Source organism: Platichthys flesus, chromosome 15 (assembly GCF_949316205.1).
Source record: "Platichthys flesus chromosome 15, fPlaFle2.1, whole genome shotgun sequence".
Taxonomy (NCBI): Eukaryota; Metazoa; Chordata; class Actinopteri; order Pleuronectiformes; family Pleuronectidae; genus Platichthys; species Platichthys flesus.
The window spans coordinates 3,578,545-3,594,276 of record NC_084959.1 but is presented as its reverse complement, the minus strand read 5'-3'; the positions used below and the strand labels follow the sequence as shown (position 1 = coordinate 3,594,276).

Below are 15,732 nucleotides of genomic sequence, written 5' to 3'. Positions count from 1 at the left end.
CCGAAAAAACTAATCCTTAACCCTAATGATTATCTTGGAAACCTTTGTCGGGTCTTGAACCTCAATTTTGGAGCCACTGATGATTAAATGATGATGTTTTATACGCTTTCCACTGTATAATTCCAGAATGAAGTTCTCAGCTGAATATTGGTCTGACTCAACCTCATTTTCAAACTTCAAATACTGAGAAAAATCATCTTGAGTGATTTAATTAGCCTCTGATCAAGCATGTAGCTCTTGAGTTGTGTCGCTTTGAGTGTGATCTCAGAGATAAACATGTCAAAAAGTCTTGTTCATCTTCGATGTCCCAGGGGCTTTATCTTAATTGCCCGCTAAGAGGCTTCGAGTTAATGCCAGTCAGATAAGAAGCCGAAGTAACACGAGTCAGAAGACCAATTGTTGTAATGTTGCTGTTGAAAATGTATGATGAGAGGCTGCTGACATCACAGCAGACCTCTCTCAGCAGTGCCCACTAACCTTGGCACACCTGAACACAATTTACCACCAAGATTAAAAGAGTTCACACACTGCAGCGATGAAAGGTTTTAGAGAAAAATCCAATCAACCTCAAATCCCCTTATATAAACAGTATCAATGTCAATTGCCAGCTGTTTGTATTAATATATAAACTCTAAAATCCCAAATCCATCCATTGTCCATCCATTCATTGGGTCACAGGGCACACAGCGCCACCTGCTGGAGAATCCCGAGGCGTCCTTACCTGCATAAGATATAAAGTCTCTCCAATGTGTTTTTGGTCAACCTCAGGGTCAAAGACTACTTGGATGTGCCCAGGATATCCCAAACGGGAGGCACCCTGTGGGCTACTGGCTCTTCTCCGAGCTTCGTCCAGATATTGCAGCGACATATCTTATCGCTATGGTCATAAGCCCATTTAAAGCCTTTTGTTGGTTTAGTTTGTTGGTTTGGTCAGTAATCAAACTAAGATGTCTGGACCACTGTTATTTAACTGAACTTTCACAAGTCAATGTCTTACCAGCTCTTAGGGAAAATACCTGTTCTAAGTTTTGTGTAACATTTAATTATATTCTAATAACCAAGTAAATTTAAAAGCTATACGGTGACTCTTAAATCTGCCAACACGGCTGTACACTCCTTCTTTGTCAATGGGAAGCTCGCCAAACCAGTGCCAGAACAATCCCATAGGGAACTGCAAGGACCCTGGCAATTCAAACCTGCTCACTTAAAGCCATTAGTTCCCCAATGTTTACGCTCCTGTCTTTTAGCCAACAAGGCATGGAGGTCTCCCAACAGGAGTGATAATGAGGTCCTGAGCAGCCTTGCGGCTTCAGACACAGAGACGCTGGACCAGAGCGGCCGGTTCGGTCAACTTCAGGGATCCAAGGCACAGAGAGTATGTAGTTCACTGTTGTCGTCTCACATGGGACCGTAAGGCAAATGTGATCCTGACGCATTGTTCTGGAATGAATGAAAGGGCCTTTTCAGGGCTCCTCAGGGGAGACCTGGGAGCCTGATCTTAAAGAAGTAACGTGACGTTAGTTTGATGTCTCCCCCTCTTCAGCTTTCTAACAGCCTGGTTGCTTGAGAAGTTTACTGGTTGATTGAGTATGACTCACGTCTTCCCGTAATCCCATTGGCTTAAATGAAAGTGCAAGACAAAGAAAGTCACGGGAGTACAACACGACATCTCATCTCAGTCTTTCTTTGTTTTTGCAGAATGGTCAGGCTAGGCTGTCCAATCCTTGTGCTCCACGTCTTCAGCCTCTTTACACAAACAGGTATGACATTAATATGCTAAACCCCATTATCAATTATAATATAATTATTAGGTCCTGCTAAATAACATCTTATTTCATCTTTTATTGTTCAGAACGGTCTGTTTTTCGTAATGCGTACGCTTCTTAAGCAATATTCTCCTTTTAGCTAGTACTCAGGACATCCTGTATCCATATGGACCCGGCAATAGGGATCTTGAGACCCCCAAGATGGATGATGGGAGTTCTCCAGAAATTAGCTTGCTCATTCCCTTTGTTTTCTTCAACATCCCCTACCGTTCCATCTATGTAAGTCTCTTTGAAATTCTCTTGTTGTTTGTTATTTAACAATCTTAACACGATTTATTGCAACCTTTTCCTTTGTGCACAGGTGAACAACAACGGTGTGATCTCCTTCAACGTGCAGGTTAGCCAGTTCACACCTGAGGCTTTTCCGCTGAGCGATAGCAGATCATTCATTGCTCCACTTTGGGCAGATGTGCACAACGGCATCCGCGGAGATGTCTATTACAGAGAATCCACTGAGCGAGAAATACTGGAAAGGGCAACGCAGGATGTCCGAAAGTACTTCAAAAATGTGCCCACCTTCACCGCTACCTGGGTCTTTATTGCAACATGGCACCAGGTCACCTTCTATGGAGGAAGCCAGACAACCCCAGTAAATACACATAAAATACTATGTTTACAAATGTCTTCAGTGCTAAAACATTAAACAAAAAGCAGTATTGAATGTTAGTAGGATTCACAAATGACTGTGAATTGACAAGATATGAATTATCTGAAACATAATTAATATCACTGCAAGTGAACAGTTGTTCAGAAGTTGAAACAATTCTTGTTTTTGGTTTGATATGCTTTTGTATGTGTCTGACTTTCATCCTTGTAAAACTAGTTTAATCTTTTTGTCTGATTAAAAGGTGAACACATTCCAAACGGTACTAATCGCAGATGGCGTAGCTTTCTTCACTATGTTCAACTATGGAGAAATCTTATGGAGCACAGGAACGGCCAGTGGTGGAGATCCTTTAACGGGACTTGGTGGGACAACAGCTCAGGTAATCTCACCACTGTCTTTGAGCTGTTTCTTTATGTCTTCAATGGTGCTCACACCTTTCCCCTTTCCAGTCAGGTTTTAATGGTGGAGACATTGGTCACTTCTTCAACTTGCCAGGATCCCGGTCAAATGAAGTAGTGAACATTGAACAATCAACCAATGTAAACGTTCCTGGACGCTGGTTCTTCCGTGTCGACACTGAACTGATAGATCCCGCAAATGGCTGCAGCTACAATGGCAAGTTCTAACGTCCAACATGATAATTCTGTCACCACAGGTTGTTAGAGCTTCTTCAGTTCATCAAACTCTAGGAGTAGTCAGTTACATTTTGTCCTCATCCTCTTCAGGTCGTTACTACAGACGAGGGGAAAACTTCTGGTTGTCTGATCAGTGCTTACAGCGATGCCGCTGTCTCGACATTGACAATGAGGTTCAGTGCCAAGAAGCTCCGTGCGGGCAGCTGGAGAACTGCGAGCAGCAGGAAGGGGCATTCTACTGCCAGCCAATCCGCACCAGCACCTGTGTGGTATTCGGCGACCCTCACTACCACACCTTTGATGGCTTCCTCTATCACTTCCAGGGTACCTGCTCCTACCTGCTGGCTCGACCCTGCTGGGAGGTGACAGGGCTGCCCTTCTTCAGTGTGGAGGCAAAAAATGAGAACAGGGGCATTCCCTCCGTTTCCTGGCTCAGAGATGTCACAGTGGAAGTCTATGGTCACCGCGTCATGTTACCCAAAGGCAGTTTGGGAACAGTCCAGGTGGGAATCTATGGATCCCCTTTATTTTAGGACTTACCACTAGATATGAACTGACTATTTATCCTTATCCATTGTTACATTTCTGAATTTTCCTCTATTCCTCTCTAGGTGGATGGCTTGACCAAAACTTTACCTGTCCAACTCCAGCTTGGGGCTATCAGGGTGTATCAATCAGGGGTTGCAGTTGCTTTGGAAACCGATTTTGGCCTCTTGGTAACATACGATGGCCAACATTATGCATCCATCTCCCTACCCAGCTCCTACTTCAACAACACCTGTGGCCTCTGTGGTAACTACAACGATGACCCTGCAGATGATCCTGTACTTCCTGATGGCTCTTTAGCAGAAAGCGTGGTGGAGTTGGGAGGCAGCTGGCGAGCGGAGGACACAGACTGGAGGTGCACAGATGGCTGCACACAAAACTGCAGCGTGTGTGACCCTCTGACAGAGGCCTTCTATTTTCGCCCAGACTACTGTGGGATCATCAACAAAACCGATGGACCGTTCAGGGATTGCCGAGCAGTAGTGGACCCCACAGCCTTTGTGTATAGTTGTGTATACGACATGTGCAGCAACAGGGATAACATCACCACACTCTGTCAGGCCATCCAGGCATATGCTCTTGCCTGTCAGGCCCTAGGCGTCACAATACGATCCTGGAGATCTCGAACCTTCTGCGGTGAGATTCTGTGTAATTCAGTTTGCATTGTTCCTTCATCTTACACTAATTTATTTGTGTCATCTGACATTCTCTCTTCTCTCCCATTGGCTCTCAGCGTTGTCATGTCCGAAGTACAGCAATTACCAAGTGTGCACAAGCGCCTGCCCGGCCTCCTGTTCGGACCTCACCGCTCCCCTGTACTGTGCCCACCCTTGCACTGAGGGCTGCCAGTGTGATGCAGGTTATGTCCTCAGTGGCAGCCGTTGTGTACAGCGTGAAGATTGTGGCTGTGAGAGTAATGGCCTCTATTATCCCCTTAATGAGACGTTCTGGGCAGGTCCCAGTGGCGAAGAAGGTGAATGTTTCCTCCACTGCACCTGTGGGCCTGCTGGAGAGGTCTCCTGCTCCAATGCGTCCTGTAAGGAGGGGGAAGTATGCATGGCAGAAGTGGGCCGTCTGGGCTGCTACCCTCGGAGGGAGGGAGTGTGCGCAATCACCGAGACCTCAGTGTCCTCCTCCTTTGATGGCACTTTCTTGCTGTTCCCAGACGACAGCTCCTATTACCTTCTGAAGCTGTGTGGTGGAGTGCCAGCTAATGGCTCCATGGTGGAGGTGAAGATAGGCAGGAGACTGGTAAACAAAGGCCCCTCTTGGAAAAGACCTGTGGTTGTTACAGTGGCTAACCTTGAAGCTCAGATCGGAGGGACGGATTTTGACACAGTAAAGGTTTGTATATTCTCTCCAGAAAAAAAGCTTTTTGTTTTCCTATTTTTGCTGAATGCTGATGACAATTCCTCCCTTGTGTGCTTCAGGTGAATGGTGAACAAGTGGCGCTTCCTTACGTCCATCCATTGGAGACAATGATGATCTACAGGGCGCCAGGCAATGCCACAGTGGTGGAGGCACGTGGTCTTCTCCGTGTTCACTACAATCGCCAGGGATACCTCAACATCTCCCTCTCCACCATATTCTACAACTTTACTTGTGGTCTATGCGGTGTCTTCAATAGCAATGCCACCGATGATCTCCGCCTCCCTAATGGACGCCTCGCAGACTCTACTGAACAGTTCACAGACGGCTGGCGGGCCATTGCTGATGACCTCACCTGTAATGGTGACTGTGATGACCTGTATCGCATGTGCACAGACTTGCGTCTCTACCAGAGTCCTTGGATGTGTGGCAACATCAACGACCCCGGGAACAGTTCATTTCTGGCGTGTCATGCAGTGGTCAACCCGTCACCATTCTTCAGGAACTGCTTATATAACATGTGTGTGAAGCAGGGGAACCGTTCAGCTCTGTGTTCTTCACTGCAGGCTTATTCCAGTGCTTGTCAGGATGCTCACATAGGCCTCAGTTCCTGGAGGAGTGCTACCAACTGTCGTGAGTAGATAAAGCTGTACTTCAAAAAGAATTAGCTGGTATGTGGGATTATGTATGTGTGTCCGAGCAGAGATGAATAGATGTCATATATGTCTTATTAATATACGGTATCCTGTTAGCAAGCAAGCTAGTCCACAACACCTGTAAGTTTCCCCACTTTCTGATTTTATGTGTGATGGACAAATATGACACTAAGACGTATTTCTTTTTAATTTCCACTGCAGTGGTGGTTCATTGGATTTCATGGATTTAGCCTTTGTTGTTCCTCTTCTTTAACTTCTTCTCACTTCTCATCTGTCACAGCTCTTCCCTGTCCAGAGAACAGTCATTTTGACGAATGCACCCACGCCTGCCCTCTGACCTGTGACAACCTGGATGAACTTGAGGAGCCATGTCCTCTGCCATGCCAGGAGGGGTGTCAGTGTGAGGAAGGCTTTGCGCTGCGGGACGGCCTGTGTGTGGCACGCAGTGACTGTGGCTGCATTAGCCACGGGCGCCAGCTGGCCACTAATCAGACTTTCTGGATGGATTGGGAATGCCAGGAGCGTTGCTACTGCAATGGCTCTGACAACAGTGTATACTGTCAGCTCGAACCCTGTCACCCTGAGGAGTACTGCCAGGAGAACGACGGCCTTTACTTCTGCCAGCCGCGCACCGAGGCCCTGTGTGTGGTAGCTGGTTATGGACATTTTCTGCCCTTTGGTGGTGTGCCGTTTGAGCTGCAGAGCTCTTGTACTCTTAGGATGGCCACTTCTAACTGTGGCAGGGAGAACATGGACCATACTGCCGTCTCTGGAACTCTTCCCCAGTTCAAGTTTGCAGCTCGCAACGAGGAAAGGGACACAGGCTCGGCCATTTGGGTGAGGGGCTTCGTACTGGAGGTTTATGGGTATGAGATTGAAGTCTCTCGAACCTACAAAAACACGGTGACGGTGAGTACATGAGTAGGAATTACAGTAAACATGTTATTTAAGAGAACCTGTATTTGTGTTAAATGCCATTACCAGGCCTTTGTTAGTAATATTCATGTTTTTACACCATTTTATTTGCCTGACCTGTGAAGGTCGTAGTTTTTCTTATATGTGAGGACATGTCATTTCTAATCAAGCTGATACAATAACCAGGCAGAGGGTGAATTCTGCTTTGATTGGCTTAAGGTGGATCTAATTTCAATGGGCATCTTTTATCAGGCTGGATTTGGCTCAGACAAAACTGACCCTGAGCGACATTTGGACTCTGTTCACAAAGCGCCTACAAGATCTGAGCAGGAACAGGACTGACACACATAATCCAGTGCAGCCACCCACACATGCATTTTTTCTCCTTCTCTGTGTTTATATCTTCTTCCTCTCACTTACAATAAGGTTACATGAGAAACATGTAACATGATCTAGTGATACTCAGGGTTTCCCCACATACTTTGAAAAATGGCAGTTCAGTCGGATTAGAAAAAAAACACTGGTGCTAAAAATGCTTCTGTAGGAATATGTGTGTGTTTCATTTTTTTATTTATTCACTCAGGTGAATATGGAGCGTTTGTACCTTCCTCTGAAGCTGGGCCCAGGAAAGGTCAACGTCTTCATCTTGGGAAAACAGCTCATCCTGGAGACAGACTTTGGCCTGAAGGTGGCCTTTGACTGGAACACTCTCCTCCTGCTGACTATGCCCCGAAACCTCTACAACGCCTCCTGCGGCCTGTGCCAGGGCATGCCCTCTTCCCCCCCTACCCTCACCACCACTGACTGGGGCATGGCATGGGCAGAGAGGGACACCTTCTGCCAGGTGGGCTGTGGAGACTCCTGCCAGCGCTGTGGCCTGGGGGAGAAAAGTGTTCTAAGCGACGCCCCGCTCATGGTGACTAGTGCCAACGTGAACATGGGCACAGACAATGGGACAAATGAGGTGAACACAGGCTTACGTTTCCACATGGGAGATGGACTGTATGTGTTTGTGGGGCCTGAGGCAGTGAGGCTCTGTGGGCTAATTGCGGACCGAGGAGGTGCGTTTGCACGCTGTCACAGCAAGGTTGCGCCAGACTTCTTTTATCAAGGCTGCCTCCAGGACACCTGCATGGACCAGGGGGCCCAGGATACAATATGTAACTGGCTGCAGATCTATGCCAGCACCTGTCAGACCCAAGGAGTGCCTGTAACCGGATGGAGGAGCGATACGCCATGTGGTGAGTCTGGGCTCATCTTAGAGTGGATTATCCATAAAATCTCTCATTGCATTAAAATAAAATACATTTACCTTCAGTGATATCTATCTACCCATGTCCATAGTTTTACTTTTATACGCCTCTGTTTTCTGATATGTGTCAGAGATTTTTGCATCCACATGAGTGTGAAAAACGAGTCTATCCTGAATTAATGTCTTTGGTTACTATGAACTGTTTCAGTGGTGATCCTATTGAACACCGGTGACCACAATGTTTCTGTATACGAGCTCAAACACTGACTTTGGATCAGATGTAAGACAGTTATAGAATAATTCTGGATATTTTGAATGCTAAAATCATATTTGATTGAACTTTAGCAAGTCTTTTTCCCTAATGCAACAACAAATTTGTATTTTTACATTTCAGCAGCTGCTAACCGAGGAAGGCTAGGCTAGCCATAACGTTATATAATATTTTCTGCAAGAAGTCAAAGTGTTTCCCTAAACGTTGAACTATTCGTTAAAGCAGCTGCAGAGACACACGTCTACAAATATATTTCACTGAACAGTCAACCTTTAGCTAATTTGCCTACTTACCTGCTCCCAGTCCAGAGCTGTCCGCCAAACAGCCACTACTCCAGCTGCGTGTCGGTCTGCCCGCCCCAGTGCGCCCCCGCCCGTGGCCAGAGGGACTGCAGCCAGGAGTGTGTGGAGGGCTGCCAGTGCGACCAGGGCTACGTGCTCAACGGCAAGAGCTGCATTCTGTCTCAGAACTGTGGCTGCTACACCGATGGCAAGTACTACGAGGTCAGTCTCACATCCGGCATCAGGGAATATACTCAGAGACGAATGTGCAGCCTAACTGGCTTTTTATCAAAGGTCAGAAACATTTTCTTTATTTCAGCCCAAGCAGCTGTTTTGGAACAGCGACTGCACCAAACGCTGCCAGTGCATCGGACGAAACCTGATCCAGTGCGACCCGAGGCGCTGTAAGGCGGAGGAGGAGTGCAACCTGCGGTACGGGGTTCGAGGCTGCTTTGCGCGGCGCCTGCAGCACTGCGTGGCCTCGGGCGGCGGCGTCTTCAGGACCTTTGATGGGGCGTCCCTGCGGCTCCCGGCCTCCTGCTCCTTCGTCCTGTCAACCAACTGTCACAAACTGCCCGACCTCTCCTTCCAGCTCATCGCCAACTTCGATAAGTGGAGCACACCCAACCTCACCACCATCTCTCACGTCTACCTCTACATCAACGAGGAGAATATACTCGTGTCTGGTAGCACAATCAAGGTGAGAGAAGCCCTGGACCGCCATCGGTTTGTTGTGATATCAACCACATATGGAAAATAACCACTAACGCTTGGCATGTGTTATTTATTGCAGACAGAATTAGTTATTTTTATTGAATGGATAATCAGAAGTATACGGGATGCATCAGAGAGACTAGGCAGATGAAGTGTACAGATGTTACCAGATGTGTTAAAATCCCCTAATCTAGCCTCTCCTAACAAAAACAAGAACTATGCGTTCTAACGTGGTCCCACATCATTAGTGTGTATGTGGATGAGCGAATAATCTTTTCCTCGTCTTTCCCAACCCTTGTTGTGTCTTCTCTATCTGAATATCTGAGGTATTTTGTTCAGTCCTCCAGTTGTTATCTCTTTGGCTTCCCGGCTCAACCTCAGCGTCCCACAGCGACTGCGAAACTGAAAAGGCCAATAACACAAATACGAGGGGAATGTGGGTGATGATGTTACTCTGTGTACTGTGTCGTAAGTGAGGCCCACTGATTAAGATTAAGACTAAAAAGAAGATAACGAGATGGATCCAAACCATGAAAAGCTCTAAAAACATTCAACTATCACCTAGAATCCAGCTTTACCTGGACATGTAATAATATGTGATTGATTCTCTTATACAGTTATCTCCATTTTCGTTTAAATTCTTGTGTAATATTGTGTGTTCCTGCAAAGCTGAGCAGCATTTAGACCTTCCTATCACCTCCCTCTATTCTCTATCTTCTATGGGCTGAAACTTTACTGTTTAGATTCACTACCACAGTTCTCCTTGACCTCTAATCCACTCAGAGGAGGCAGCAGTTTGGAGCCAAAGAAGTTCCTCTGAACAAGCTGCCCCCCCCCCCCCCCCTCCATAGCACCAAAATCAGTGACAGGCACAGAAATCATCTAGAAATATTGTTATGTCCGTCCATCAAACATCACCCATCACAACAATTTTCTCTATTCTTTCATGATTATTACAAACTTACCCTTTATACCATGAGCTGTTTTCCCCTTATCTAATTTCTCACAGTCCATTTCACCAACCACCCTTTGTTCTAACAGCCTGAAAGATCTCCTCCTTATCTGGCTCTGGGCCAATCATCGTTAGAGAGTGCACTCACAGCAGTAGTTAATGACAAACTGATTAACTCTCAATGTGGGTCTTGAGTGAGTTTTAATCCTCGTTGATCTGAATGAGCCATTGACTAATTCATTTATTTTTTTCGTGCCTTAAGAGCTATTTTACCAGCAGTGGAAGTGTCATTTGCAGGATTATCTCAGGTTCTCCTTTTATCTTCTGTTATATGTTACTAAACTATTTCTGCACATGTGGAATCAGTTTATGCAACAACCAGATTTTCACGTCGCCCTTTTTCCTGCTCATTCGGTTACTGGTTCAAAGAAAACGAAATTAATATATTTAAAGCAGATAATTGTAATAATTTTGACACAAATCTTGATACTCTTGTTGTGTCCAATCTGACATACCTAAGCCTCTCTCTGTTTCCTCAGGTCAATGGTACACCGGTGTCGGTGCCATTCCTCACAGGGCTGATGACACGTCTGTCCACATCTGAAGGCTTCATAGTTATCGACACACCGCAAGACATCCAGATTCGGTACAACCGCTTCAACACCCTGAGCATCACGATGGGCCAGCGGCTGCAGAACAAGGTGTGTGGCCTTTGTGGGAATTTCAATGGAGACGCCAGCGACGACTACATCACCTCAAGAGGCAAGCCGGCCGTCAGCGCCCTGGAGCTGGCCCAGAGCTGGAAGACCAACGGTATGCAGAACAGGTGGGTTTATTACAGAAACTGTGAAATGTGCACGTATAAATACTCTTGTGAAACATATTTCTCCTAAGGGGGGGGGGGGGAGGTATACTCTCTAATTCTGCTGTGGTGTCATGTAAACTACGAGCCTACTAGCTATGATGACCGCTTGTTGACCATTAGCATGGAGCATAAGTTGTAATCAGAAGTCGGCTACCTGCACAAACTTTGCAGAAACAGGCTGCTGTCATCATATTTAAGATTACTGACGAGGTCACATTGTATGATATCAAATTCCACGAGACAACAACTTTGAAATCTGTCTCCTTCCTGTAGTTGTGATGAGACCCAGTACGTGGCTCTGGCCCAGTCATGTGACAACACAGCGGTGCTGGCGCTGCAAGGTGAAGACGCCTGTCAGAAGCTCACCCAGGTGAAGGGCTTCTTCCAGCCGTGCCACGGCTTGCTGGACCCCCGGCCCTTCTACCAGTCCTGTTACCTGGACGGCTGCTACAACCACCGCAAGGCCCAGGTGTGTGGCTCGCTGGCGGCCTACGCAGAAGCCTGCCGCTCCCTGGGCACCCTCACCACCAAGTGGATCACCCAGGAGAACTGCTGTAAGGGCACCGCGAGACACCAGCCACACTCCTACAGCTACAGGGAGTGCACTGTGCATCGTTCATGGCAAATAAAGCCTTGTGTGTGACAGTTAACCTTGTGTGTGGACCTGTCTTTAGCAGAATGGATCTATGACCCCTGTGCAGGAGAGATCTGCACAAACTTCACCTGTGAGCTGGAGAACGGAGGCGACCTGTGCGGCTGTCCAGAGCTGCCCACCAGCACAGGAGGTGAGCACGTCACAGGACATCACTGTGATCTCACCCCAGCTTTAATCCTGTCTTGAGTCTCAGAACAGAGCACTTAGCATGACTTTTAACAGTTGAAAAAACGCTAATCAATGTAATATGATACAAATTCTTTGTTCACGAGTTCATGCACCATGAACCAGAATGATGTCAATACTAGGATATTAGGGATTCACTAAAATCGACTGGTAACTGTTCTGTGAATCAGCTTTTTTTATGTTTTAGTTATTTGCATCAAATCATACTGGTGTCCTCAGTAAGTTACGTATAAATATATGTGGATATTTTACACATATTGAATGTATTGTCCATTTAAGATCAAAAATGTCACATTCCGTTATAGACACCACATCTTTAGAAATAGTTCCAATATATCTAATATTTCAGCATCATTGTTGTCACAGAGTAGTTCACTATTTAAACTAAAGAAAAAAGAGTCTGGTTTCCTTCTGATTGAAAGACGTCAGTATTGACTTCATCCTTTTCCATTGACTATTATTAATAATGTTGTGATCCTGCAGTTCACCGGGAATAACTGTGATGTCTGTCTTTGGCAGGTGATGATGACATCATACAGGCAGAGGTGATGTGTAAACACGCGCAGATGGAAGTTTCCATCTCCAAGTGTAAACTCTTCCAGCTGGGCTTCGAGCGAGAGGACGTGCGGGTCAACGACGAGCACTGCGCCGGAATCGAGGGCGAGGACTTCATCTCGTTCCGCATCAACAACACCAAGGGACACTGCGGCTCCATCGTGCAGGTCGGTGAACTGGCACCAGGGTCCTGATCTCATGTTCACTGGTTTACTTTAATGAGAAGTCGTATTTCAAACAAAATGATTTTAAGAATGTCAGTAAAGCCTATCGTGCTTGTATTTGTTTTATTCTTACATGCTAAGCTTTTAGTCCATATCCCAAACTCGCTCATGTTACTCCAGTAACATACATACTACATACTGCTACTGGAGTAATCCACCAGAGGGCACACCACAGAACTCAGACTGTTGTATCCCATAAATAAAAAACAAGGTGACAGAGTAGGAGGTTAGTGTATTGTTACTTCTGAGACAACAGGAGAAGAAGCAATCACAGTGCCAACATGTATGTGAGGACATTAAATCTACAGCGTTGTGATGATGGCGTTGTCATTTTGCCTACTGACCAAGTCACGTACTTCCCCTACACTGCCCCTACTGTTCATGGGCATATTGCATCTTGCGGACATGCATCTGAGGAAGTGCACAACCTGCAAACCAAATAAATGCATGATACGATCTGTACATGTAGATAAAAGCAAAGATATCTCTGTCTTAACAGTATAACACTTAATATGATGATGGCGATTGTTGTAACTTAAACTTTATCCCTCCAACAGTCGAACAGCACACACATAATGTACAAAAACACGGTCTGGATAGAGAGTGTGAACAACACGGGGAACGTCATCACCAGAGACAAAACCATCAACGTGGAGTTTTCCTGCGCCTACGAACTGGACCTGAAGATCTCTCTGGAGACCGTCCTCAAACCCATGCTGAGGTCAGACCAGGGACATTAAGACACAGAGAGACTAAAGCAATAAACAACTTGACTCATGTTCTTTATCTCCCCCCCCCCCCCCCCCCCCCCCCTCCCATGCTCCAGTGTGATTAACCTCACGTTACCAACCCAGGAGGGAAACTTCATCACAAAGATGGCTCTGTACAAGAACGGCTCGTACCGCCAGCCGTACAGGGAGGGGGAGGTGGTGCTCAGCACGCGGGACGTCCTGTTCGTGGGCGTCTTCGTGGAGGGGGCCGATGAGAACCAGCTCATCCTCATCGTGAACATGTGCTGGGCCACGCCGTCCCGCTACAGCAGCGACCGACTCCGCTACATCATCATAGAGAGGGGGTAGGGCGAGGAGCTCCAGCACAGACACACACAGAGTATACACACAGGAAGAAGGGCTGAGGTGTGTGTGTGTGTGTTAGATGTGTCTCTTTAACAATAGTCTGTCACTAGGTGTCCAAACATTAAGGACAACACCATCGGCATGGCAGAGAACGGCGTCTCGCTCACCTGCCGCTTCCACGTCACCGTCTTCAAGTTCATCGGGGATTACGACGAGGTCCACCTGCACTGCGACGTCTCGCTCTGCGACTCGGACACAAACGCCTGCAAAGTGGTGAGAAACTCATGAGTCAGGTCCTGAGTCAAAGTGGGGACGAGGAGAAGTGTGCTGTGTTAACGTAACGTGTACTGTCCGTCCAGAACTGTCCACACAAGAGGAGAATGTACTCAGAGGACCAGAACCATCAAGAGCACATACTGAGTGTGGGACCCATCAGAAGGAGAGGTGAGTCTCACTTTGAGTCCAGGACTAAATGTTTTCATCCTTTACAAAGCTACAGAGATGAATTCCTCAGCGTTTTTAGGACATTCACGTCTCTCATGTCTCCCGTCCTTTCAGAATCCGACTGGTGCGAGTACCACAACGGAGGCTGTGAGCAGATCTGCTCCAGTAAAGGAACCGGACCAGTGTGCAGTTGTGTAACTGGGATGCTGCAACGAGACGGGAAAAGCTGCCGGAGTAAGAATCAAACACACAGTCTCACACACAGACAACAATTTACCGGGGCCAATTTCTGTGCCTTTAATCAAAGCAAAACATTTTAAATAGGCGTAGAATAATGTCAACTCTACAATTAGTAAAACAAATAGATAAATAAATGCACAAAACACATTCACAAACATATAAACGAAGTCAATAAAACAGTAAAAATTATCTTAATAAATATTTGGAAAAGCGTAGAATAAGGGTGCTTCAATTTGAAATATATATATATATGTTTATATGTTTTACGTAAATTACAAAATATGATAAAAAATATTAAAATGACTTAATAACTAAAATATAACAGATCTTTACGAAATGTAAATCACCATCCACGCAGTACAATTAAACAAAAAAAAGAGTGAATGCACATTTATTGTTGTGGTCTTTTCTCAGCCGTGAGCTCGAGCTGCACCGCTCCACCTGCGGTTCCTCTGCTGGTCGCCGGCGCTGTGATCTCCATGTTCCTGGCACGTGCTCAGACGCCTCTTCTCTCCTAACAGCCCGAGATACGAGGACAACGCCAACTGACGACATGGATCAAACTCACAGACAGACTCGAAGAGGCTCAGCAGTGATTAGACAGTAGATCGGCTGTGAGACAGATTTCTAGATGTGTGGAGGAGAGTCCGTCCTGACAGAACTCGTAGTTTTCTCCCTTCAGCTCTGCTTCCTCCGTTATTTACATCTCATCATGTATTGTCCGTCTCTAAAAGCCACTTTCGCCATCTTCAGACCTGATGTTAACTTATGTCCTGAGAGATCCGATCACAAGTAGATTAGAAAACCAATCAAGAACCGTAGGGGTTTTATTCTTTAATTTATCTGAAACAAAACAAGGAATTTGAAGTTTGTTGTGATTTTTTATTTATTAGGGTTTTTCATTATTAATGAAAACTTTACAGCCCAAGGTAATAACCAGCAGATTAGTTGATAAAGGAAATAATCATTCCATCCAAACCTGGAAGCAACAGCCTGACACACATGTTATTAACGTCCCATTGACGCATACGCCCAACCAATTGGGATTCAGTCTCAACTCTAATATTTTTACAGCATTAAATAACTGTTTTAAACCAAAGTTATTATAAAAATGTACTTTACCTTTCCAATCAGTTTGTGAATAAAGTGAGTATTTATATCTGAGGAAAGCACCTTGTGAAATGAATACTCGTATATTTTAAACTAGTACCACGTTGTTAGCTTGTAATGGCTGTAAAATAATCCGCCAGTTGTAGTTTTCTCTCACACGTACTGACTGTGGACATAATACTGTCAGCAGAGTAGGTATAAGTACACTCCCCGCACAGTATCTTTGTACTCTGCACCTTCATGTGTTATAAATGTCAGAGTATCACCACATATCTGATGTAAACCTTCAGTGTTCTTCAGTTGAAATTTCTAGTTATTAGTCCTGTTTTTCTACCTTCTATGTACAAATGTACA

General features: G+C 45.8%; 1 protein-coding gene across 1 annotated transcript; it reads left to right on the top strand.

Annotated features, from left to right (window-relative positions):
* The first annotated feature begins 1,678 nt into the window (after positions 1 to 1,678).
* Positions 1,679 to 15,395, top strand: tecta (tectorin alpha). Its single transcript, XM_062405785.1, has 23 exons — positions 1,679 to 1,760; positions 1,906 to 2,045; positions 2,128 to 2,415; positions 2,675 to 2,812; positions 2,883 to 3,048; positions 3,159 to 3,571; positions 3,680 to 4,250; positions 4,348 to 4,958; positions 5,045 to 5,615; positions 5,919 to 6,547; positions 7,137 to 7,794; positions 8,380 to 8,579; positions 8,677 to 9,057; positions 10,563 to 10,849; positions 11,162 to 11,442; positions 11,563 to 11,673; positions 12,249 to 12,451; positions 13,066 to 13,229; positions 13,335 to 13,583; positions 13,695 to 13,857; positions 13,944 to 14,028; positions 14,143 to 14,262; positions 14,683 to 15,395. The coding sequence occupies exons 1-23, from the start codon at positions 1,700 to 1,702 to the stop codon at positions 14,784 to 14,786; spliced, it is 6,594 nt and encodes a 2,197-aa protein (XP_062261769.1). The 5' UTR covers positions 1,679 to 1,699; the 3' UTR covers positions 14,787 to 15,395.
* The last annotated feature ends 337 nt before the right edge of the window (positions 15,396 to 15,732 follow it).

Coding starts and splice junctions, on each gene's coding strand:
- tecta (XM_062405785.1), top strand. CDS start 1,700: ATGGTCAGGCTAGGCTGTCCAATCCTTGTGCTCCACGTCTTCAGCCTC. Junction 11,674..12,248: donor GCTGCCCACCAGCACAGGAG/GTGAGCACGTCA, acceptor TGTCTTTGGCAG/GTGATGATGACATCATACAG. Junction 14,263..14,682: donor AGACGGGAAAAGCTGCCGGA/GTAAGAATCAAA, acceptor GTCTTTTCTCAG/CCGTGAGCTCGAGCTGCACC.